The sequence below is a fragment of the Lepus europaeus genome, chromosome 8 (assembly GCF_033115175.1).
Source record: "Lepus europaeus isolate LE1 chromosome 8, mLepTim1.pri, whole genome shotgun sequence".
Lineage (NCBI taxonomy): Eukaryota > Metazoa > Chordata > Mammalia > Lagomorpha > Leporidae > Lepus > Lepus europaeus.
This window is the reverse complement of record NC_084834.1, coordinates 79763671-79787525: the sequence shown is the minus strand read 5'-3', so window position 1 is coordinate 79787525 and position 23855 is coordinate 79763671. Positions and strand designations below refer to the sequence as shown.

Sequence of the window (23855 nt, the reverse complement as noted above, 5' to 3'; positions counted from 1 at the left end):
AAAATAAATTTTTATAAAATAAAAGCATAAATAAATGAATTGAGTAGTAGAATGAATATAACTTTTGCAAGCAAAATGTACAACAAAGGCATAAAGAATTAGAGGATACTGAAAGAAAGAGTAATCCATAAGCCAGAAGTTCAGTGTTAGATAATACAAAGTCATATTGAAAAATGGCTAGGGAAGCAATATGGGAATAAATAATTACTGGGAATTTATATAATAAATATATCTCTAAAGTTTACATCTTGAACAGGACAGTCACTAAATTCTTTGATTCTATTGTTTAGCAGACATTCCCAGGTGTTTAATAATCCAATTGGTTTTAAAACTGATATTTATTATGTCCCTACTCACAATGAATTGCAAAAACTACAGTATAGCACATAACATATAGCTATGTGCATCTCAAATTTAAAATGCTCAAAATCTAGCTCACAGTATCTCTCTCCAAATCAATGCCTCTTATACCTGACTTGTTCTCAGTTAATGCTTAATCTCCTTTTGCTACTTGTTCAGCCTTAACACCTTAAAGTCATCCTTAACTTCTCTTCTCATGGCCAGCAACAGAATCCTTGGCATATATGCCAGTTCACCTTCAAAAAAATACCTACACAGTAACACTTCTCATCCTCCTCACCAACAACACTCTGCCCCAAGCCACCATCATGTCTCACATGACAATAACCCAATAACCTGCTATTTCTACTCTTGATCCTTTCCATTCCATAATCTATTATATAGCAACCAAAGTTCTCCAAAACACTGACTCATATAACTTTTCATCAAAATACTCTAATAGATGTTGATCTTCACTGTGAAGCATGATGTACCAAGCCATAAGTCACCTACGTATCCATTACCTCTCTAGCACAACTATTCACCTCCAAATCTTTCTGCTACAGCCTTAGTAACTTGCATTCTATATTGTAAAACAGGTCTTACTATAGTATCAGTGAGTTCATTCTGTTTCTATATTGTGTTTTCCTCATAATTGTTTCATAGATATTTAATAGAGTTGTAGATAGAAGTCAATAGCTTGACTAAATTGTACACTTAACATTCGTAACTATTGGTCCTATACTAGCCCCAATTATTATAGAAAAATTACAGCAAGGCACAATTTCTCGCATAATTTCCCAAACTGGTTTTCAAAAAGAAATCTACCAATTTCCCAAATAGGATAGCAAGAAAAGGTATCCAACTCAACACATGGTTAGAGAATACTTGAAAGTAAAAGTTGAAGAATGCACATGCCAACAAGCATTAACAACAAAAACCAGCAGATATCAGCAAAGAAAATATGAACAAAGAGAGTTATCTTCAAATGATTTTTTAGTTATTTATTTGAGAGACTGAATGAGAGAGGGGGATAGACAGGGCATTAGCACTCTGATGCACTGGTTCATTCCCCAAATGCCTGAAATGGCCAGAGTTGGGCCAAAGCTGAAGCCCAGAGATGGAAGCACAATCCAGGTCTCCTAAGTGGGTATCAGGGACTAAATTACTTGAGCAAATTTACTACCTCCCAGAGTCCATGTCAGCAGGAAGCTGGAGTCAGGAACCAGATTACAAAATCTTAACTCAGGTACTGCATGTGAGAAGCAGTCATCTTACAAAGCCTCTTAACGCCTAGGAGAATCTTCTACTCAGAGTCATTTTAATATAATAAAACATTCAATTCACTAGAGTGTTAATTTGTAGACATTTGTGGCATAGCAGGTAAGGCTACTGCTGGCATCCCACATGGGTGCCAGTTTGCATCTCAGCTGCTGGACTTCCAATCTAGCTCCCTGCTGATGGCCTGGGAAAGGCAGCAGAAGAGGGCCTGGGTGCTTGGTCTCCTGCCACTCATATGGGAGACCTAGATAAAGCTTAATATATTAAGTGAGCTACAGAATATGTGAACATTTAAATTAATAAGGTTGATCTTCATAATATCTAGAGAGAACTACAACCAAATATTGGAAAATACACATCATTAACATTGTTTTAATGTTTATTATTTTCACCTGCTTGAAAGGCAGATCGTGAGAGAGACAGAGACAGAGACAGAGACAGAAGAGAGAAATCTTCTATCCCCTGGTTCATTTCCTAAATGTCCCCAATAGCCAGGGCTGGTCCAGGAACCCAAAACTCTATCCACGTGGCCCACAAGAGAAGCAGGGGTCCAAGCATTTGAGCCACCATCTATTGCCTCCCAAGATGCATTAGCAGGAAGCTGGACTGGAATTGGAGTGGCATGTACTTAACCAGCACTCTGATATGGGTTGTAGAAACCCAAACAGAGGCCAAAACCTACTGCACCAGAACAACTAGCTCTACACATTATTTTAAATGTAAATGGAACCTTAACAAAGTTCAAAAAAAGGGAAATGTGCATACCACATGACTTAAATACAATACAATGTAGTTAATAATCAATTATCAAAAGAATGTATTGCCAATAAAGCTGCAAACATTCAAAAATTTTAAAATTTTAAATAACTTATAGGTCAAAGAAGATATGATAATGCAAGTTAGCATATACATAGGTCCAATGTTACTGAGAATACTGTAAGCTAAACAGATAGCAAAATTAAGTAAATGTCATTGCTTTATGCCACAGAAGCATTGAAATTGTTTGTTTACAAACAGTTTAACAGCAAATTAAAAAATTTCCCTATTCTTTTTTTCCTGAAGCTAGAAAGAACAAAGTCTGATAACAAAGAATGTTGACAAGGAATATTCAAAAATCTCATTCACAAGTACATGAGCAAAATTCCTGGGACAATATTGTATAAAGCAAAATTGCAGAGTTTCTATTTTAAAAAAATATTAAAGAATTCTGATAAGGAAATGTTCTTAAACAAGAATCTAAAAGCAACAAAAATAAGGAAAAGATGAATAAATTTGCTCATATCAAAAGAAATCATTAAGAAAGTAAAGACTAAATCACTGGACAGTATTTCTGATATGTACAACTGTATAATAAATAAGGAACAATTATAAATCAGTGGTAGAATTTAAGAAAGAGTAGGCCGGCGCCGTGGCTCAACAGGCTAATCCTCCGCCTTGCGGCGCCGGCACACCGGGTTCTAGTCCCGGTCGGGGCACCGATCCTGTCCCGGTTGCCCCTCTTCCAGGCCAGCTCTCTGCTGTGGCCAGGGAGTGCAGTGGAGGATGGCCCAAGTGTTTGGGCTCTGCACCCCAGGGGAGACCAGGATAAGCACCTGGCTCCTGCCATCGGAACAGCGCCGGTGCGCCGGCCGCAGCGCGCTACCGCAGCGGCCATTGGAGGGTGAACCAACGGCAAAAGGAAGACCTTTCTCTCTGTCTCTCTCTCACTGTCCACTCTGCCTGTCAAAAAAAAAAAAAAAAAGAATTTAAGAAAGAGTAGAGGGAAGGGCTAAGGCAAGGGGTGCCTGTAATATTCTATATTAGCATCTACATAGTGGTTATATGGGTGGCTGACTGGGAAACAAACATTGAAATTTAACTAATAATTTGTGTACTTTTCCATACATATTCTGAAGGCAATACATTTTCATACTTTCTTTTTGTTAATGTATTTATTTTTATTTGAAAGGCAGGTAGACAGACAGACAGACACACAAGGATCTTCCATCCACTGATTCACTCTTCAAATTCCCACAACAGACTGGGCCAGGTCGAAGCTAGCAGCCCAGACCTACTCTGGCTCCCCATGTGGGTACCAGGGATCCAAGTTCTTCAGCAATCACCTCCTGCATCTCAGAATGCAATACAGTTTACTTTTAAAAACGTATGCTTTGGAGACTGTGATTACAAGGCTTTATAGCAATATAAAATGTCATATTTTCTATTATTGCTTTGTAATATATTTATAATAAAAGTATATAAGACATGATTTCCCAAAAAGAGATTTATTCATCCATTGAACTCATGTTAGTATAATTTAGCTTGAAGTGTAAAAAGGCTTGGGAAATATATTCTTGATATCTTAACGCCTTTCCTAGAATTCCACATTTTATTATGTTTCTTCTAAGTGCAAATTTCTCAGTAAAGAACAAACTGCCCACATAATCTCAAATTCAGACAATGAAGCCTTATAGCAACATAGAATGATGTTTTAAATTATAAAGAAGTATAATGTATTCAGGTACCCAGTGCTGACTCTACAAAGTAGGCTACTAAAATCAATTTTTATCACTTGAAATCTATTGCCATTAAAGAGCAATGCCAAGTCATTGACACACTAATGGGTTTCAAAATATTTCAAAAAGGATAAGGAAATTGCAAAGTCTTTTAATTGAAATGCAGCTCCAATAAGTATAACAAATTGCATGATGTGAGCCTTCTGTGAAGCTAGCATATAAAACTATCATACCACACAGTGTTGAGTTTTAATGAATTTGCAACATAGTTGAGCTACACTTTACATAACAATTTTTCTACACCAAACTATTTTTAAAACCTTTACTGAACCTTCTAATACAAAAGGAGTTGTTTTTCTATATTGTAAGTGCTTGCATTCTCATTTTATTTTACAACAATAATGCAGCATTTCCAAAGAGGATTGGATTCGTTCTACAAAATTAGACATGGCTTGCTTGAAAAGAATATTATATCTGACTGAAACATATTTTCCATGTATTCAGCTATAAAACTACACTACAGGAAAATCATTAAACTTAAATTAGAAACCAGGTTTTCTAATTTCTGGGGTGTTAAATTAACATTGAAAAAATCATAATTTCTGACTGCAAAAGTTGTAATAATCACACATAAAAAAAAATAAAACCTCTTCAAGAACATCACAATCCTCAATTATCATATCTTTCCCTATTTCTTTATCTATGCTTCTTGTCATTTATTTAATGATATTTCAGCCTCTGATTCTCCTCCTATCTATAAATATATTTCATGGATGTAGAAGGAATATATTTCTCTCCCCAAGACACACACATTTAAACACTTTTTTTTAATTATTCAGCCAATTTAAGAAAATCTACCTCCTGTCCTGCATGCTTTTCTTTCTTTCCTTTCCAAATCCTCTCCAAATCCTAAGATTAGTATTACATTATTATTAACAAAAAAAGGGAACATTGTTGGAATAGTATTTCAAAGACTAGAACAACTTGATTCCTTGTGACTAACAATTAGAAGCTATGGAGAATATGCAAACAAGACACAAATCTAGGTTTGTATTTTGGTCAGTGACATGACTGGATTATGTTCAGAAGTAACATTACATCCTGGCTCCTGGTTTTGGATCTGCTCAGCTCTAGCTGTTGCTGCCATTTGGGGAGTGAACCAGAAGATGGAAGAGATCTCTCTCTCTCTCTCTCTCTCTCTCTCTCTCTCTCTCTGTTTCTCACTGTCTGTAACTCTACCTCTCAAATAAATATATAAAATCTTTAAAAAAATCTGCAAATATTTTCTATTCTTTTTTTCTTTTTCTTTGTCCACAGCACATATGCTGAAGGCAGTGCCAGGATTGTGTCATATTCATTCCTTCTCCACACCGTGGTGTCCATTCATACACTCTGTTTTGAAATAGTCCCTATTAACTTGCTATCTCTTGCACATATTTATTTTTAGCTGAAAAAGAAGTATACAGCAAAAGAGCAGGAGGAAGGAAAGAAAAGTAAAATAAATGTAGTACATTTATGACCAAGAACTTTCCAAAACTAAAAAGTTATCAAAGCACAGATTCAAAAGCCCTAGCAGATAATATACTCAGAAAATCATAGCTAAATATACCATGAAACTGATCAGAATGCCACAATTAGCATGCATGTTAGAATCCAGAGCGCATTTTTATTCTAATTCATCAAGTTGCTTTCTTTTTTTAAAAGATTGATTCATTTATTTGAAAGTCAGAGTTACACAGAGAGAGAGGGAGAGGGAGAGGGAGAGGGAGACGGAGAGGGAGACGGAGAGGGAGAGGGAGAGGGAGAGGGAGAGGGAGAGGGAGAGAGAGAGAGAGAGGTCTTCTATCGCTGATTCATTCCCCAGATGGATAAGGGCCAAAGCTGTGCGGATCTGAAGCCAGGAGCCAACAGCTTCCTCTAGGTCTTCCCATGTGGGAGCAGGCCCCGAGGACTTGAGCCATCTTATATTGCCTTCCCAGGCCATAGCAGAGAGCTGGATGGGAAATGGAGTAGCCGGGACTTGAACCAGCACCCATGTGGGATGCCAGCACTGCACACAGCTGCTTTACCTGCTATGCCACAGCCTCAGCCCTTCAAGTTGCTTTCAATAGAAAAATATATATACTCATACCATTAAGTGCATATATTTACCCTGTTAAATTATTGCAACATACTAATATGAGTCTACAAAGAATGAAAAACAGTAACAGATCTAATAGCCCCTCTAGGTGGATATAACATTAATGATGTGGATAACCAACTTATTTGTCTTGTATTATTAAAATATACTTTATCAATTTTACTTGTAAGGATTATATAATGATGATGAAATGGAATGACAAAAATTTACTTTTTAGGCCGGTGCCATGGCTCAACAGGCTAATCCTCCGCCTTGCGGCGCCAGCACACCAGGTTCTAGTTCCAGTTGGGGCGCTGGATTCTGTCCCGGTTGCCCCTCTTCCAGGCCAGCTCTCTGCTATGGCCCGGGAAAACAGTGGAGGATGGCCCAAGTCCTTGGGCCCTGCACCCATATGGGAGACCAGGAGAAGCACCTGGCTCCTGGCTTCGGATCAACGTGATGCGCCGGCCGCCGCGGCCATTGGAGTGTGAACCAACTGCAAAAAGGAAGACCTTTCTCTCTGTCTCTCTCTCTCACTATCCACTCTGCCTGTCAAAAAAAAAATTACTTTTTAAAGCATATCTATCCTAAATGTCAAATGATGCACGAGTCTGACAGGCACCATCTTTAGGTTATAAATTTAGGATTTTTAAAGTGAATATTAATCTCCTATAAAAAGTAATTCCAAAATGTTATGGATCAACACATTCTACAGGTATTTGGCTGTAGTAAAGTGAAATCCTTTTTCCTTCCCTTTCTCTGTACACTGCAGGGCTAGACTCTGAGGTAAGTGGTAATATCAATTTTCCACTCAGATTTCTAGGATCCCTTTGTATATAGTTTATATACCTATAGCAACCTGTGCCTTTCCTTCTAGCCAACAGTTCTTTTTCACAAAATAAAACGGTACTAAGAGCCCAGCTTGCCTATAAATCAAAAGATTCCAATGTGCATGGGAATTTGTATATTCCTAGATAGGCCCTTAATCAATAAATGGTAAATACAGGAGTATGAATGCTATAGCTCTCTTACTTTGGGAAGAGACAAGAGCTGACATTCTAAAACACCCAGAAGTATAAGAAATGTTTATGATATAGACTTGGACAAAATAACTCCTTCGTCTTGGTTGAGGAAGTACCAGGTCCACCCATGGAACTTGAAACAAACTACATTGTTTACTGAAAGCAGTACCAAAATTGCATTGTGTGAAGAACATACAGGATCTTTGGAAAATACAATCTGTGGAAGTCCAGTCTAGCCACAATATTTCATATTCCTTCCACATACAAAAACAAGAAAGACTCTCAAATTTCATCACATTACAGCATTAATTTACAATCGAGGATTCTGTCATCTAATTCTGATTTGGGATAAAGATGAGATTCCCAGAGCTGTGGTTTTTTAGTTCCAGCTCTTTGCAATCAATGATTATTACTCAAAACACCTCAAATAAAAGGGACAAACTGCTTTTTCAACAGATAGGTAATAAACTAAATGCTATAAACACTAAATAGTATAAATTGTGCAATGGGAAAAAGAGGAGAGAAACAACAGTGAGAGGTTCATAGGAACTGAAATCCAGCTAGGCACGGGTTGCTGGTTCAGGCCTACTTACTGAGAGTTGTTCAATATATTTCATGAACCCACCCTGTGGACTCATGCTCTTGTCTCAGTAAGACTTTTCAATAAAAAAGTAGCTTGTATTGACAGATAAAGAGGATTTTACCACCTGCTTGTAAAAATTTAAGGGTCCAAAGGCCTCATTTCATTTTATGTGTCTGTCCTTAGGTCAAACTGATATAATTATATAATTATATAATTATAAATTTATATATATTATATATTATAATATATATTATATATTATATATAAAATTATATAATTATAATTATATAAATAAAAAATTACATATATAAGCTTTGGTTTCATCAATTTATAAGCCATTGCATTATACAAAGCCATACCTACAAGATGTTTAAGATAAGCTCCCCGTATATTTTATCTATATGCATACGATGCAAATATGTTCAGTATTCTCTACACATTATCTCCCTTCCCAATAAACAAAGTCCACTTTCTGCTTTCAAGCTAACCAATACACTGTAGATTTTGATTCTGTTATACTTTGTATTCTAATAAATTATTTACTCAGATTTCCTCTTACCTTCCTTTGCATATCCAATATCTCCTTATTAAATGCAGCTTCCCTTAAGAGTTCTCAAAGATTCTTTTCGGTTTAAAAGCTGATTATTTCAGTCTAACTCAGAAAGTGAGTAGCCTTTAGAATAATTTATGAATAATATATACTTATTAACAAATATGACCATTCTGAAATATAAGTAAAAGTCATTTACTTGAAATGTATTTAAAGTACCCAAAGAAGCAAAAATAATTTGACTGAAAACTAATGAAGTTTGCTCATTTTTGAAAATAAAATTTCTTACATTTTGAATAATATAGAATCAATAATCCACAAAATTGGTCTGATAAATTTTTGCCTACATTCAATATTATTCTGAATTTTAACAGGTCAGAAATATTTAGGGAATCTATCCAAAAAAACCCAACAAAATGTGCACATTTATTGCAATAGATTAACAATACTCAACAAGATGGAAGAGCTGCATTTTTATAAACTTCAGAGTATTTCTGAAGCTAGAATATTACAAATCACTGAGAAAATAGGAGAAGTAATTAGTTTTCACACTACAGTGATTTTTATATCAAAAGTATTACTATGTTTATTAAAAAAGTGAACAAAACTACCTTCATGGGTATGTTCAATTAACTTCTAAGATAAGTTGTATTTCTTTCCTAGAATAATTTCCTGTGGGAATGTGATGCAGAAATCATAGTGCTATTTTCATGAGAAAATATTTTCTAGGTGAAATAGTCTCAGTGCCTGATAGGTTCAGTCTATGAATGTTGTATGCTATGTTATTGCTGAGTCATCATTCATTTCAATATTTGGTTTCTACTAAAATTGTGCTAACATCTTCAATTATTATAATTTAAAAAAATTTTTTTGACAGGCAGAGTGGACAGTAAGAGAGAGACAGAGAGAAAGGTCTTCCTTTTGCCATTGGTTCACCCTCCAATGGCCGCCGCGGTAGGCGCGCTGCGGCTGGCGCACCGCGCTGATCCGATGGCAAGAGCCAGGTGCTTATCCTGGTCTCCCATGGGGTGCAGGGCCCAAGCACTTTGGGCCATCCTCCACTGCACTCCCAGGCCACAGCAGAGAGCTGGCCTGGAAGAGGGGCAACCGGGACAGGATCGGTGCCCCGACCGGGACTAGAACCCGGTGTGCCGGCGCCACAAGGCAGAGGATTAGCCTAGTGAGCCATGGCGCCGACCTTATTATTTAAATTATTTTTTAATTAAACTTTTATTTAATGAATATAAATTTCCAAAGTACAGCTTATGGGTTACAATGGCTTCCCCCTCCCAAAACTTCCCTCCCACCCACAACCCTCCCCTTTCCCGCTCCCTCTCCCCTTCCAATCACATCATGATTCATTTTCAATTCTCTTTATATACAAAAGATCAGTTTAGTATATATTAGGTAACGATTTCAACAGTTTGCCCCCATATAGCAACACAAAGTGAAAAAAAAAATACTGTTGGAGTACTAGTTATAGCATTAAATAAGAGTGTACAGCACATTAAAGACAGAGATCCTACATAATATTTTTTTAAAAATTAATTAATTTTCTATGCCATTTCCAATTTAACACCAGGTTTTTTTTTTCATTTCCAATTATCTTTATATACAGAAGATCGATTCAGTATATAAATAGTAATGATCTCATCAGTTTGTACCCACGCAGAAACACAAGGTATAAAAATACTGTTTCAGTACTAGTTATAGCATCACTGCACATTAGACAACACATTAAGGACAGTTCCCACATGGGATGTAAGTACACAGTGACTTCTGTTGCTGACTTAACAATTTGACACTCCTGTTCATGGCGTCAGTAATCTCCCTAGGCTCTAGTCATGAGTTGCCAGGGCTATGGAAGCCTTTAGAGTTCGCTGACTTTGATCTTATTCCGATAGGGTCATAGTCAAAGTGGAAGTTCTCTCCTCCCTTCGGAGAAGGGTACCTCCTTCTTTGATGGCCCCATTCTTTCCACTGGGATCTCACTCACAGAGGTCTTTCATTTAGGTCTTCTTCTTTTTTTCTTTTCCATGGTATCTTGGCTTTCCATGCCTGCTATACTCTCATGGGCTCTTCAGCCAGATCCGAATGCCTTGAGGGCTGATTCTGCGGCCAGAGTGTTGTTTAGGACATCTGCCATTCTATGAGTCTGCTGTGTATCCCACTTCCCATGTTGGATCCTTCTCTCCCTTTTTGATTCTTTCAGTTAGTATTAGCAGACACTTGTCTTGTTTGTGTGATCCCTTTGACTCTTAGACCTATCCGAGCCATCGAATGTGAACTGAAATTGATCACCTGGACCAGTGAGATGGCATTGGTACATGCCACCTTGATGGGATTGTATCGGAATCCCCTGGCACGTTTCTAACTCCATCATTTGGGGCAAGTCTGATTGTGCATGTCCCAAATTGTACATCTGCTCCCTCTCTTTTTCCACTCTGAAATTTAACAGGGATCACTTTTCAGTTAAAATTTAAACACCTAAGAATAAATTTTTAAAAATAAATCTTTAAGCTATTAAATTATTTAAATTATTAAAGTAGTTAAACTTTACATTAAAAGTTTCCAGATATATATATATATATATATATATATATATATATATATTTACAGGCAGAGTGGACAGTGAGAGAGAGAGACAGAGAGAAAGGTCTTCCTTTACCATTGGCTCATCTTCCAATGGCCACTGCGGCCAGCACACTGCGGCCGTCGCACCGCGCTGGTCCAAAGCCAGAAACCAGGTGCTTCTCCTGGTCTCCCATGCGGGTGCAGGGCCCAAGCACTTGGGCCATCCTCCACTGCCTTCCCGGGCCACAGCAGAGAGCTGGACTAGAAGAGGGGCAACTGGGACAGAATTTGGTGCCCCAACCGGGACTAGAACCTGGGGTGCTGGCACCGCAGGCAGAGGATTAGCCTATTGAGCCATGGCGCTGGCCAAAAGTATCCAAATATTTTAAAATACACTTTTTAGATACTATGAAACAGTATTTTTTCATATAGAGAAAACAAGCAAAAATTTGATAAGTGAAACCAATCAAATTTTTAATAAGCCTAAGATTTTTATTCAAATATTATTTCTCAGTGAGGTCTTTCTTGATAACCTTATTTGAAATTGAAGAAACCCATTCCTAACCGAATCCTCTTTCTCTCTTAATTTTTTTCCATAGCATTTAGAAACACCTAGTTCCCCTCCTTACCTCATTTCCCACCTCTCTTCCTGCCCCTTCTCTCCTGTCTGCTCCTACCTCCCTTCCTTCTGCCGTTCTTCTGTCTTTCATGTATCCATTTATCAACCTATCTCTTCATTAATTTAATAACATCTCTTACAGTTGATATTAAAGTCTGAAACAGGAATATTTCTATTTTGTTCATTGCTGTATCATAAGAATCTGCAACACTGTTTTTTGGGGTTTTTTTTTAAGATTTTATTTATTTATTTATTTGAGAGGTAGAGTTACAGACAGTGAAAGGGAGAGACAGAGAGAAAGGTCTTCCGTCCATTGGTTCACTCCCCAAATGGCCTCAACGGCTCAAGCTGCGCTGATCCGAAGCCAGGAGCCAGGTGCTTCTTCCCAGTCTCCCATGTGGGTACAGGAGCCCAAGGACATGGGCCATCTTCTACTGCTTTCCCAGGCCACAGCAGAGAACTGGATTGGAAGAGGAGCAGCCAGGACTAGAATCAGCGCCATATGGGATGCCAGTGCTACTGCACCAGGGAGATGGCCCCATGCAATACTGTTTAATGGATGAGGTTCTCTCCATATGGATTAAATGATAGGATGAATGAATCTAATCCTGTTTACAAGATCTTCCCAAGTTTACAGAATAGTTGCTGCTTCTAAAATTTTCATAGATCTCTATAAAAGTTAACTAAACCCTATTTTTCTTTCCATTTAGAATGCTTTAAAATTTTTGTGATTACTGTTCCTTGATGAACACCCTTGATGCTTAGATTTGGGACATACCATTAATTATTTTTCTTAGTGTAATCCCAGAAGCAGATTTTTGGATCAAACTTCACACATATCTGAAACACTGTGCCAACCTGCCCTTGAAAAGCACTGGTATCAGTTTACACTTTGACCTCATTGCATGAAAGTTCCTAATTTTTCTCACTCTCAACAATAATTTCACATATTTTTTATTTAAATTTGTGGAGCACTTCTGCCTCCCTGACAAAAAGCCCTAAGACATGTCAGTATTAGAGCTAAAGTAATGTTTAAGTACTTTTCCTCTTAAAGATCTCACTTTACCTGAGTTGGATCAATCATAAAATCATTTACAAAGCCATGAATTAAAACTTGGTATAATAAGAGCAGATTGCTTTCTAATGTGATACACTTCATTTAATAATTTCTTCATTAAATGATCTAATATGTTTTTATTGGTTATACATTTAATGGTGTACTCATTGCAAATACATAACCTCCCTCTTTAAACAAATGAAAATGAGTTTTATCTTTACTAAATATATGTAGTCAAAAAATGCTTCCTTTATAAAGGAAATCATTCCCACTTTTATTGTTAAAAGCTCTAAAATAATTTGAAATAATCAGATAGCTATTATATGTTAAGTGACTGAATGAATATTCTATCAGTTTGTGAGTCCCATGAGAAAAAATTCACTCATATAGTTATCAATATTTGTTCTTAAACAATTTACCTACAAATATGTCTACCAATCAATTTTAATTTTCTAATTCTTCTATTTATAAATATAAAATAACAATATGAATTTTCCTTAAATTCTATAAAGCAAAGTACTCAATTCTTCCAAATAAGGTAATGACCCAGTAACAAATATGCATTTCATGTTCTAAAAATTAGGTCAGGGGCTAGCACTGTGGCGTAGCCAGTAAAGTCACTGACTGCAGTGCTGACATCCCATATGGGCACCGGTTTGAGTCCCGACTGCTCCACTTCCCATCCAGCTCTCTGCTATGGCCTGGGAAAGCAGTAGAAGATGGACCCATGTGGGAGACATGAAAGAAGCTCCTTGGCTCCTGGTTTCAGATTGGCACATCCCCAGCCATTGTAGCCATCTGAGCAGTGAACCAGTGGATGGAAGGCCTCTCTCTCTTTCTCTCTCTCTCTTTCTCTCTCTCTGCCTTTGCCTCTCTGTAACTCTGCATTTCAAATAAATAAATCAATCAATCTTAAAAATTAGGTCAAATAGCCTACCAGTTTCAACTACGTATGCATGTAACATTGCATTACAATATAAAATAATTCTATCTAATGTTTAACCAAAAAGGTCCTGTTCATTGGTATTAATGTGAAACAAAATTATCAACGTTTAAATGACAAAATATTTGTAAAGAAACCCTTTAATTTCTAGGAATGAAAGATACGAAGGACATCATTCATAAGACAAACATTGACACGAAGTATATTGATTACATATAATGCATATGTTTTAAACAAAAGACCATATTAAGTGTTTTCAAAAAGTTAAGTATTATAAATATTATAAAGACAAATGGGATTTTCCATTTTAGAGCAGAAAATTATGAGCTTCAAAAGGTTTGTGAAATTGAAGTAAATGATAATGTTGATTTTCCATGAACTATTTGAGTCTTCTCAATTGTATGTATTAAAAGAATGAAGAATTATTCATCATATTAATCAGTAGATAAAGCTAATCTAAGTAAAGGTCTATTAAAAAAACTAAAAATTTATATAGAGTTCACAATATCACGCTTGAATATCTTCCTCAACTGAATCGATATAACAGAATTTCAATACCTGGAATTTAATCTAAAGTTACTAAAATGAAGCATGGATATAAACTGAATTGGCCCTGGGTATCAAATAAATTTATGTTAGAGCCACATTTTGGACTGCATAACTTAAGACAGATGATTAAATGTAAAAGAATGAACAAATCTATAATTATTAAAATATATAACATGTCAGAAGAAATAACGTTTCATACTTCATGGTATTAAATAATAGCTTCAGAATCCATATGGATTTTTCTAATATGTTGATTATGGAGGTTTTCTATTATCATTACTTTGAAGTATAGGTCACTTTCAGATGCAGTATGGCAAATTTAATGAATTACTTTTATTAACTAATGTAGTAAAGTCTTCTCATTTAGCAGACTGGCTACTCTGCAGCTATTTAGCAACTCTGACAGTCACTATGCTTTGGACTTCCATGAAGGAATAAAAAGTCAGAGTGCAAATCATGATGCTGAAGGAAACTTTTATCATGCATACCATCCACCCTGTTATGCAGAGTCAAGACAGGGAGAGAAAAAAAACTTCAGGAAATATGAAACTCTATATAATCTACTTCAAAAGACCATGATATGGGTATTTATTTAATATTTAATTGATTGTGCTTGGTGATGGCAATGGAATTAGAACTTCAAAGAATTCATTTCCCTGTACCACTTCTGGGTGACCACATACTGAGAACAGCCAAGGACACACTAAAGGACTTAGAATTCTACTTCATAGCAAGCAAATCCTATCATATCAACAATGTTGTGATAACTGAAGAAGGAGAAAAAAAAAAGAGAGTTAAATTTCAGCATAAAATGGATCTTCAAGCTGGCAATATGGCTAAGTCTTAAAACATAATAATAAAAAATAACAAAGTCTCTCAGGATCTCAGGATCTCCACATTGCTTTCTCTTGTTTGTTTTATTCCGCTTTGGCCTGACAGGTTGCATTCTCCTGCTTGGATTTTTCATTAACAACTATGGAGAAAATAGTTACTAATTCTGTTTCATTCATTTTTCCTTCATATTATCATAAAAACATTATCACAATTTGGTCATTTAATGGTAATACATTCACAAATTACTGTTGAAAACTCTTGTTCCTGTTCTGTATCTAATTATTATATGTAAAATAGCTTACTAACTGACTTATCTTCATTACCAGGAAAAGCCCTTGCATTCATTTTAGACCAATCATGCTATCATTAACTGCTGAGGCAATTTTAATTCTAGAAATCAAAATTATCTTTGGAATTTTAAATCCTCAAATAAATATCTATATTTTATATTAGTTGTTTTCTTGAACTTGAGAAAAAGTAGAATAATTCCATGTAACTGGTATGATGTATATCTTGTACATGTGTATGGAAAATTTTTCAAATCAGAATAAGGTGGCTTTTTCTAAACAACTTTAGCCTAATATGAGCTTATTTTTGCCAGTAATAGAATGCCAGATGGCTTTATTAGCATCAGTAAAATTGGTAAATTACTTTTGGTAAGATCAAGAAACATAAGATCCCCCCAAAAAAACTATTATATTAAAAAAAATTGTTTTAAATCTTTTGCTGAATAACTGGGTTCTTTTTTTTCTCTTATTACACACATTTAAAGAGGCATGGTAAATATAAATGTGTCCCTCAAATCGTCTATTTTAATTATTTTCCCCTGCAAAGCTTTAAAGGACAGTGTAGACTTGACTTACCTGGTCCATCGGGCATTTTTTCCATGCACCGGGGAGTTGCACTAAGAAAGGAGGCATGTCTTCTTTTAGCCACGATACTACGAGGTGGCATGTATTTATGTTTAACTTGGGACATCTCATATGATTTCTGAACATCATAGCTGCCTGGTGCTGGAATAACCTGAAAAACATGTTAATAGTTGAGTGTAAATACATATTTTGTTAAAAAAATAAAAGGAAAGAAGATATCAGGTAGATGTTCACACTAAGCAATGATATAAGTAGAAAAACATGAAATTGTTTTTGATTTAAACATTAAAATTAGAAAGACAGTCCCTAAGTCAATGATCTTGTAATAAAAGCATAAATTCAAAATTAAAAGTGAAGATAATATAAGCAGAATTATGAAATATGACATCATATTATTTTTAAAATAGCCTGATATAGACTAAATGATCATTTTCAAATTAATAATGAAAATCAGACATGAGTAAAATCAATACTTGTTTTCATAAGTAGCAATATCATTCCTGCTTTACTGTTCTATAAGAGCATACTAAGTCTACAAAATGAGACTGCTTATTTCATTTTTAATAGGTCCCAATTAAGTTAAAAGGTTTCCCCTTCATCATTTATGGCTCTTTATATGATCTGCCATTATATTAGCATTTTTAATCAACATAAACAAACGTAGATGTTAATTAGTACAATAAAAATTCTAATCTAAGTTAAATATAAATGTCACGTATTTGTTGTACAATTAATGTCTTCCATTAGCAAATTATCTTAATGAAAACTTTTAAAAGCCAATTTTCTTCAAATTATTTTAAAATAGCATATCTTTTTGAGTTTGACTCAACTGTATTGTGAATAACGAACAGTGTTTAAGGTTTAATAATTTCCTGGTACACAGCATGGTGTTATAGCTAAGAGGGTGGATTTCAGTGCTAGAATTCCTGGGTTCAAAATATCTGCTGCTTACTAGGTGTATCAGCCTAGGCAATCCACTTAAACTGTGTTCTCCTCAGTTTCCCCATCTTAGAATGATAAAAATGATAGCATTTATGTCATAAGGTTGTTGTGAGAATTAAATGTTATAACAATTTGATTGGCACATGATTATAAATAAGTAAACAAATCTAACTATTCTATAAGACCTAATTACTGGGGAAAAATGCTGAACAATTAAGGTTTGGCTAACAGGGTATTATTTTGGTGTTTCAAGTAAGTCAAACAAGTTTGAATCCTGAGAAAGTGTACTTTTGAAATCCTTCTAGGTATCACAAGTTATTCAATACTATCTCTTGTTTCTTAAGCAATATTATCTATTTCAAGCATACACCAACAACATTCTCTTCCATTTCCAAAGAATCATTCGATAGAAAAGAGAACTGTTCGTGAATAGCATTGGAGATTCTCATTTAAAACCCCACATTTTTAGTTTGATCCTGTGTTGAACACCAATGTCATGATAGATAGCTAAGTCAACTAAGAGATGCCAGGTGCTGTTTTCTTCTTGCCTACATTAATAGCAGTAAGAGTAGTCTGAGGACAAGCAGCAGTGGGAATATTTCCATAGACCACTCGCACATCTTAATGGCTGTCGTCTCTATGGCAATATGGAACGAACGTGAAAGAGACTGCAAAAGCACAAAGAAATCCTGAGTATATAATATTCCTGCAATATTTAAGAAAGTTTTGCAAAGTTCTTAGTTGTGCCACTATGCATTTTAATTTTCTTACCCACAGCAATTATTGTTTCTTACCCTTCCTCGTGTCACCAACTATCCTTTCTTCTGGTACATACTTTAGAAAGGATTAAATGGCTTGATTACTGCCACACAGCAATCATATATATGTGTGTGTACATTTTTATATATATACATATATACATTCATATATATGCATATATTTATATATTAATATTATAATAATATGTATTACATATTATATCATATATAATATATTATGTAATATATATTTAAATATTAATATAGTATTATTTTTTTTTTTTTTTTTTTTAAACTTTTATTTAATGAATATAAATTTCCAGTGTACAGCTTATGGATTACAATGGCTTCCCCCCCCCAATAACTTCCCTCCCACCCGCAACCCTCCCCCCTCCCGCTCCCTCTCCCCTTCCATTTGCATCAAGATTCATTTTCAATTCTCTTTATATACAGAAGATCAATTTAGTATAAAGATTTCAACAGTTTGCACCCACATAGAAACACAAAGTGAAACATACTGTTTGAGTACTAGTTATAGCATTAAATCACAATGTACAGCACATTAAGGACAGAGATCCCACATGAGGAGCAAGTGCACAGTGGCTCCTGTTGTTGACCCAACAAATTGACACTCTAGTTTATGGCGCCAGTAACCATCCTAGGCTGTCGTCATGAGTTGCCAAGGCTATGGAAGCCTTCCAAGTTCACCGACTCTGATCATATTTAGACAAGGTCATAAAAGACAGAGTGAGGATAGTAACCAATGATCCTAAGAGTGGCATTTACCAGGTTTGAACAATTATACAGCATTAAGTGGGGAAGAGGACCATCAGTACACACATGTTGGGAGTAGAGCCATTGGTGGTAGAGTAGAGGTTATGATTACAAAGGAATGAGGCCCAAGTGCACTAGACAGGGCCTAGAACAAAGGACAGAGTCATTATTAGAGGAGCTAAGAAAGGTGCTGTCTAAGCTACAATTAAGTTTTCTGATTGAGAGGCAAATAGAACCTGATAGAAGGGGCTTGATAATAATCTGGTGGGCTTTAGGCCTTGTAAGTTAAGAGGCCCAGACCTATCTATCTCTTCACATGGGGTATATCCTAAGGGAGGTGTGAACCTCCTAGGGGAAGGCACTCTGTTGACTTTCATTACTTGGCTGGCCTGGGAGGAGAGCTGGCCAGGTAAAGGCAGGTGGCATCTCTAACAAGAAATTTACAGTTCTGCCTGCAATGTTGCTGACCCTACTTGACCATCCCCTCAGCTGCAGTGGTCACTTTGGAAGTTGGGCTGAGTGAAGGGCTTTTCAGCTTAGAGCCAATAAGATCTGTGGCTCTGACCTGGGCATCCTTCGACTCCAGGGCAGGTCCATTTCCAGTGATCCAACTCTTGGCAGAGCTGCCAGGGCTCTTCACAAGCTGACTTCTGCTGAAGCCCAGGCTTACCTCATGGAAAGCCACTGCAGTGGACTGGCCTGTTGGGTCTCCTTGAGGGCATATCACTGTACAGATCAGCCATTAATAGGCCTGCCACCCATTGCTTCTGATGCCGAGCTTTCTTTTCCTCCTGGTTTGTGTTAAAGCAGACCAGAGGATGCAAGTCAAGGGAGTGCCCGTTTCCCATCTCTAATCTTCGGTGGCCTGAACTACAAGTCTATAGTCACAGGCATGTTCTGTAGTAGTTTTTCTAAGGTAGACAATGCCCATGAGGAAAATTATATTCTCACTTTAAAACTTTCTTTCCCTTTGGTCTGAAAGGGAGGTTTTTTCTACTTACTGTATACTTCGCTGATGGCGAAGTGAATCTAGCTATGAGATTATTATTTGAGTTCTTATTTTGGCTATGCTATTGCAGAAAAATGTTAGCCATCTCTTTTATAAGGTCTAAAGATTAAATTGTGCATCCTACAGATTCCTTCATAATAGAATTAGTTTCCTACCTTGAAGAGAATAGAGAAATGAAAGAACAAGTTGGGCTTAGAATAGAGAAATGAGGGAGCAAGTCCTAGATCACTTGCTGACAATAGCAATATCACATGAATACTTAGCAAACCGTTTCAACCATTAGATAACAACTTAAGAAGACATTTACCAGAAGGTCCAATGCCTTCTATAAATTTTAAGAATCATGTATTTGAAAACACCTCTTAAATATCTAACATGGTGTAGTTTGTTTAGCCAGTAAACTTAAGCACAACCATCTAAAATGTTTTTAGTTTCTTTCTACCAACAAGTCTAAAACATATGATACACAGATTCAGGTCCCACAAATTAAAATGTATCTTTGATTGATTTTAGCAGCTTAAATTTATGGACAATCTTATCTATAAGCCATTTAAAATAAAACTCTTCATAAAATTTCCCCATGTGGACATACAATATGTACACACATATAATATAGCATAATAGACCAATACATCAATTTTAATAATAGCTTTTAAAATCTTTAACTCTTTTTGTAGATTGCCAATTGATTTGAATTGCTTTTTCTTTTTAGTAACCTCAGTTAACCATACTTTCTCTCAGTTGGTACTGTTAATACATTATTGGCTTCATCTGTTTACAGAGCCATCCCAAAGTACTGAATACAATAAAAGTGGCTGGAAAAAGTCCATAGGAACCTATAGGAGGACAGCTAAACACAGAACCAACAACGCTTTAGTTTTATGAGCAGCAGATATTCAAATTTTTGAAAAAAGCACATATTTAAATAGCCCATAGCTCTTAATAAAAATTCAGCTGTTTTTGAACAATTAGAATTTAACAGACATCAAGAGAACATAATAGATTACTTTAACACATTGCTTTAACAGAGCATCAGAGTTTAATTCTATGTCAAAGAGAAATTGAGCTTCCTGTGATCTTTTGCTGTGAGGTTTCCTTCCTTTACCTTCTTTCATATTGGTGACCATGTTTCTGTGTTTCTGTGTGTAACACATCTTTAAGCATCTTTTGCAGGGCAGGATGAGTGGCAACAAATTCTTTCAGTTTCTGTTTGCTATGAAAAGTCTTAATTTCACCTTCATTCACAAATGAGAGCTTTGCAGGATATAATATTCTGGGCTGGCAGTTTTTCTCTCTTAGTACCTGGGCTATGTCTCGCCATTCCCTTCTAGCTTGTAGGGTTTCTGATGAGAAGTCTGCTGTGAGTCTAATTGGAGATCCTCTAAGAGTGATCCGACGTTTCTCTCTTGCACCTTTTAGGATCTTTTCTTTATGTTTCACTGTGGTGAGTTTGATTACAACATGTCGTGGTGAGGATCTCTTTTGGTCATGTTTATTAGGGGTTCTATAAGCTTCCTGTACTAAGATGCCTCTGTCCTTCTCCAAACCTGGGAAATTTTCTGCTAGTATCTCACTGAAAATGCCTTCTAATCCTTTCTCCCTCTCCGTGCCTTCAGGAACTCCTAGAACCCGAATGTTGGGTTTTTTAATAGTATCCTGTAAATTCCTGACAATATTTTTTAGATTTCTAATTTCTTCTTCTTTTCTTTGGTTTGCCTGTTTCCTTTCCTGTTCTCTGTCTTCTAAGTCTGTTATTCTCTCTTCTGCTTTGCCCATTCTGTTTTTAAGGCTCTCTAATGTGTTTGTCATTTGATCTATTGAACTCTTCATTTCATTATGATTTCTAGTCACTATCAGAGTTTCTTGTTCCACTAGTTGTTTCATTTCATTTTGATTCCTCCTTAATATTTCACTTTCACGAGAGAGATTTTCTATCTTGTCCATGAAGGATTTCTGTAGTTCAAGAATTTGTTTTTGAGAACTTCTTAATGTTCTTATCAATTTTTTGAGACCTGTTTCTTGCATTTCTTCGATCTCATCATCTTCATAATCTTGAATTGGGGTGTCTTTTTCATTTGGGGGCATCATAGTTTCTTCCTTGTTCTTGTTAGCTTGGTTTTTGCGTTTGTTGTTTGGCATGTTGGAGATATTTGGTTTCTTCACTGTGGTGTTTTTTCTTGTTACACTATGGCTCTATATTAAGTGGACTGTCTGCTTTCAGTGGAGCCTTAGAGGCTTGAGATGGGTGTGGACTGAGAGCTGTGTTTGGTTCCTCAGGGTTGAGGGTGTGTCAAGGATGACACTCCCAGGTTAGGTGTGGTAAATCTCTCTTTCTTTTTTTGATTTAAAAGGGAAGTAATTCCGCACAGCTGAACGTAATTGGAGGTAGTTAGCAGGCAAATGATATACCCACAGGAGCCAGAGATCGGAAGCTCTTTCCCAAGGTCCACACAGGGAATCTCTGCTGCCCTCAGTGTGGGCTCCAATTCTCCTGCAGTCTCCCACTGGGTTGCCAAGTTAGATGCTAATCTCCTGTTATTTCACCCCCTCCCCCCAGAGTCAGGTTTTTCTGCTAGGCTCAGGGCTGGTGCAGACCTGAGGTCGCCCTGCTTATGACATATGTCCAAAATGGCGCCTGCTCTGTCTTGCTCGCCTGTGAGGGGTGAGCGGAGAGAGAGAAACTTGTGTCCGTATCAGTCACTTTTTTTATTTTTTTTTCTCTCTCTTCTAGTTAGCCTGGTGAACTTTTCCCACGGAGTTTCAAGCCTCGTTCCCTCTAGCCTCCTCTTTCCGCTTGCCCGCTGGTGTCTCGGGCTATGGAAGTTCGGCTCACCTCGCGTTCCAGCGCTGGTGCGTTGAGTCTGCCGCTGGTGTCCCGAACTTGGGCTCCCACGCTCTCCACGCAGGTCCACTGTGAATCACTAGTTCCGGAAGAGTTTCCTCTGCTGTTTCATCCCCTACTCTTCCTTGACACTACAGTATCTCCACTTATATTAAACTTTCTCTCCCCCCGGACTAAGTGTGCTTCCTGCCTATTCCGCCATCTTCACTCCAACAAATTAATCAATATAGTATTATTATATTAGTATATTGATATACACATATAATATTTATATATATACATAAATGTACACACACACAAAAACATATAATGCCTTGGAGGCCAGCATTGTGACAGCTGGTTAAGCTGCCATCTGCAATGCTGGCATTCCATATCGGAATGCTGATTCTAGTCCCAGCCACTCCAGTTCCCTGATAATGCATCTGGAAAGGCAGCAAAAGATGACCCACATACTTGTACCCTGGCACTCATATGAGAGACTTGGTGAAGTTCCTGGCTCCTGGCTTTGGCTTGGCCCAATCTTGGTCATTGCATCTGTTTGGGGAGTGAATTAGTAGATGTATTCTCTCTCTGTCTCTCTCTGTCTCTGTCTCTGTCTCTCTCTCTCTCTCTCTCTCTCTCTCTCTCTCTCTTCCTTCCCCCCTCCCTCCTCTCTCCTCTCTTCTCTTTTTCTTCTCTCCTCTCTCCCTCCCTCCCTCTCTTCTCTCTGTCACTGCCTTTTAAATAAATAAATAAATAATTTAAACATTTAAAAATGTTTTGAAGGAAAGACAGGAAATCCTATCAGTGATCATTTTCATTCTGCAGTAATTTGTTCAGACCTTGGAAAGTTCATCAAACTACCTACCTTAAATTCTAGTAGATTCACTGGCTTTCCAATCATTTGAATTCATTTTTTACCCTTAAATACAAGGAACTCTTGTGTTTCTTCTTCTTAGAGAACTTTCAGCCTAATTTTCTACCTTCTTTATTTTCCTGAATTCTTTTTATTATCTTTTTATTTATTATTTTCAATTCTAATTTTATGTCACTAAGAGGTGAATATTTTAAGTAAATATCCTAGGCTAATGATTGGTAAAACTAATCTGAAACTTCGTGTAGTAGCAATAAATTAATACCTCTGCATGGTACCTTAAACAAGTTGAACACCATTTCAGGGGAAGTCTGTATAGATAACATCATCAATTTTTTATTGGTGATCTTTTATAAAACACAAAAGATAGGGAAGGCACATGAGAATGGATGTTATATACATTTCTCATGCCTTTGCCCACTTATGTCCAGAATTTGAACCCTGTTAGTGTTTGCAAACTCCCACATACTATATAGCAGGATCTGGGTCCCAATGTAAAGGCTAAAAAAACTGATTTTCACTCTCCTGGTCTCACCTTATTTGGCAAGAACATGAATCTATGTCATAGGCTTAAATGCCAACCTTTGAAGAGGCAGCCAGTTACATAAAGAAACATAGAACCAAAAACATTGCATTTTTATGAGAGGAACAGCAGTGCTAGCAGTCATGTTCAGTTTTTATAGGCAACCGTAGTAGAGGCCATTTTATATTCAAGAAAAAAAGTCATAAAATATCTAATTAACTAAAAGAATATGTATCAATGCAAATGGTGGTAAATATGAGGTGTCATGACTTTCTCATCTTGAAAACCAGGGCCTTATTTTAAAATGACCTAAGAAT

The 23855-nt window shown here is 36.5% G+C and overlaps 1 protein-coding gene across 1 annotated transcript in view; it reads right to left on the bottom strand.

Moving 5' to 3' along the window:
* STPG2 (sperm tail PG-rich repeat containing 2) overlaps positions 1-23855 on the bottom strand; it is a 574923-nt gene that overhangs the window by 314500 nt on the left and 236568 nt on the right. Inside the window, exon 12 of the mRNA XM_062198909.1 lies at positions 15829-15988. Within this exon, the coding sequence (XP_062054893.1) occupies positions 15829-15988 (160 nt within the window). The remainder of the gene's footprint in view (positions 1-15828; positions 15989-23855) is intronic.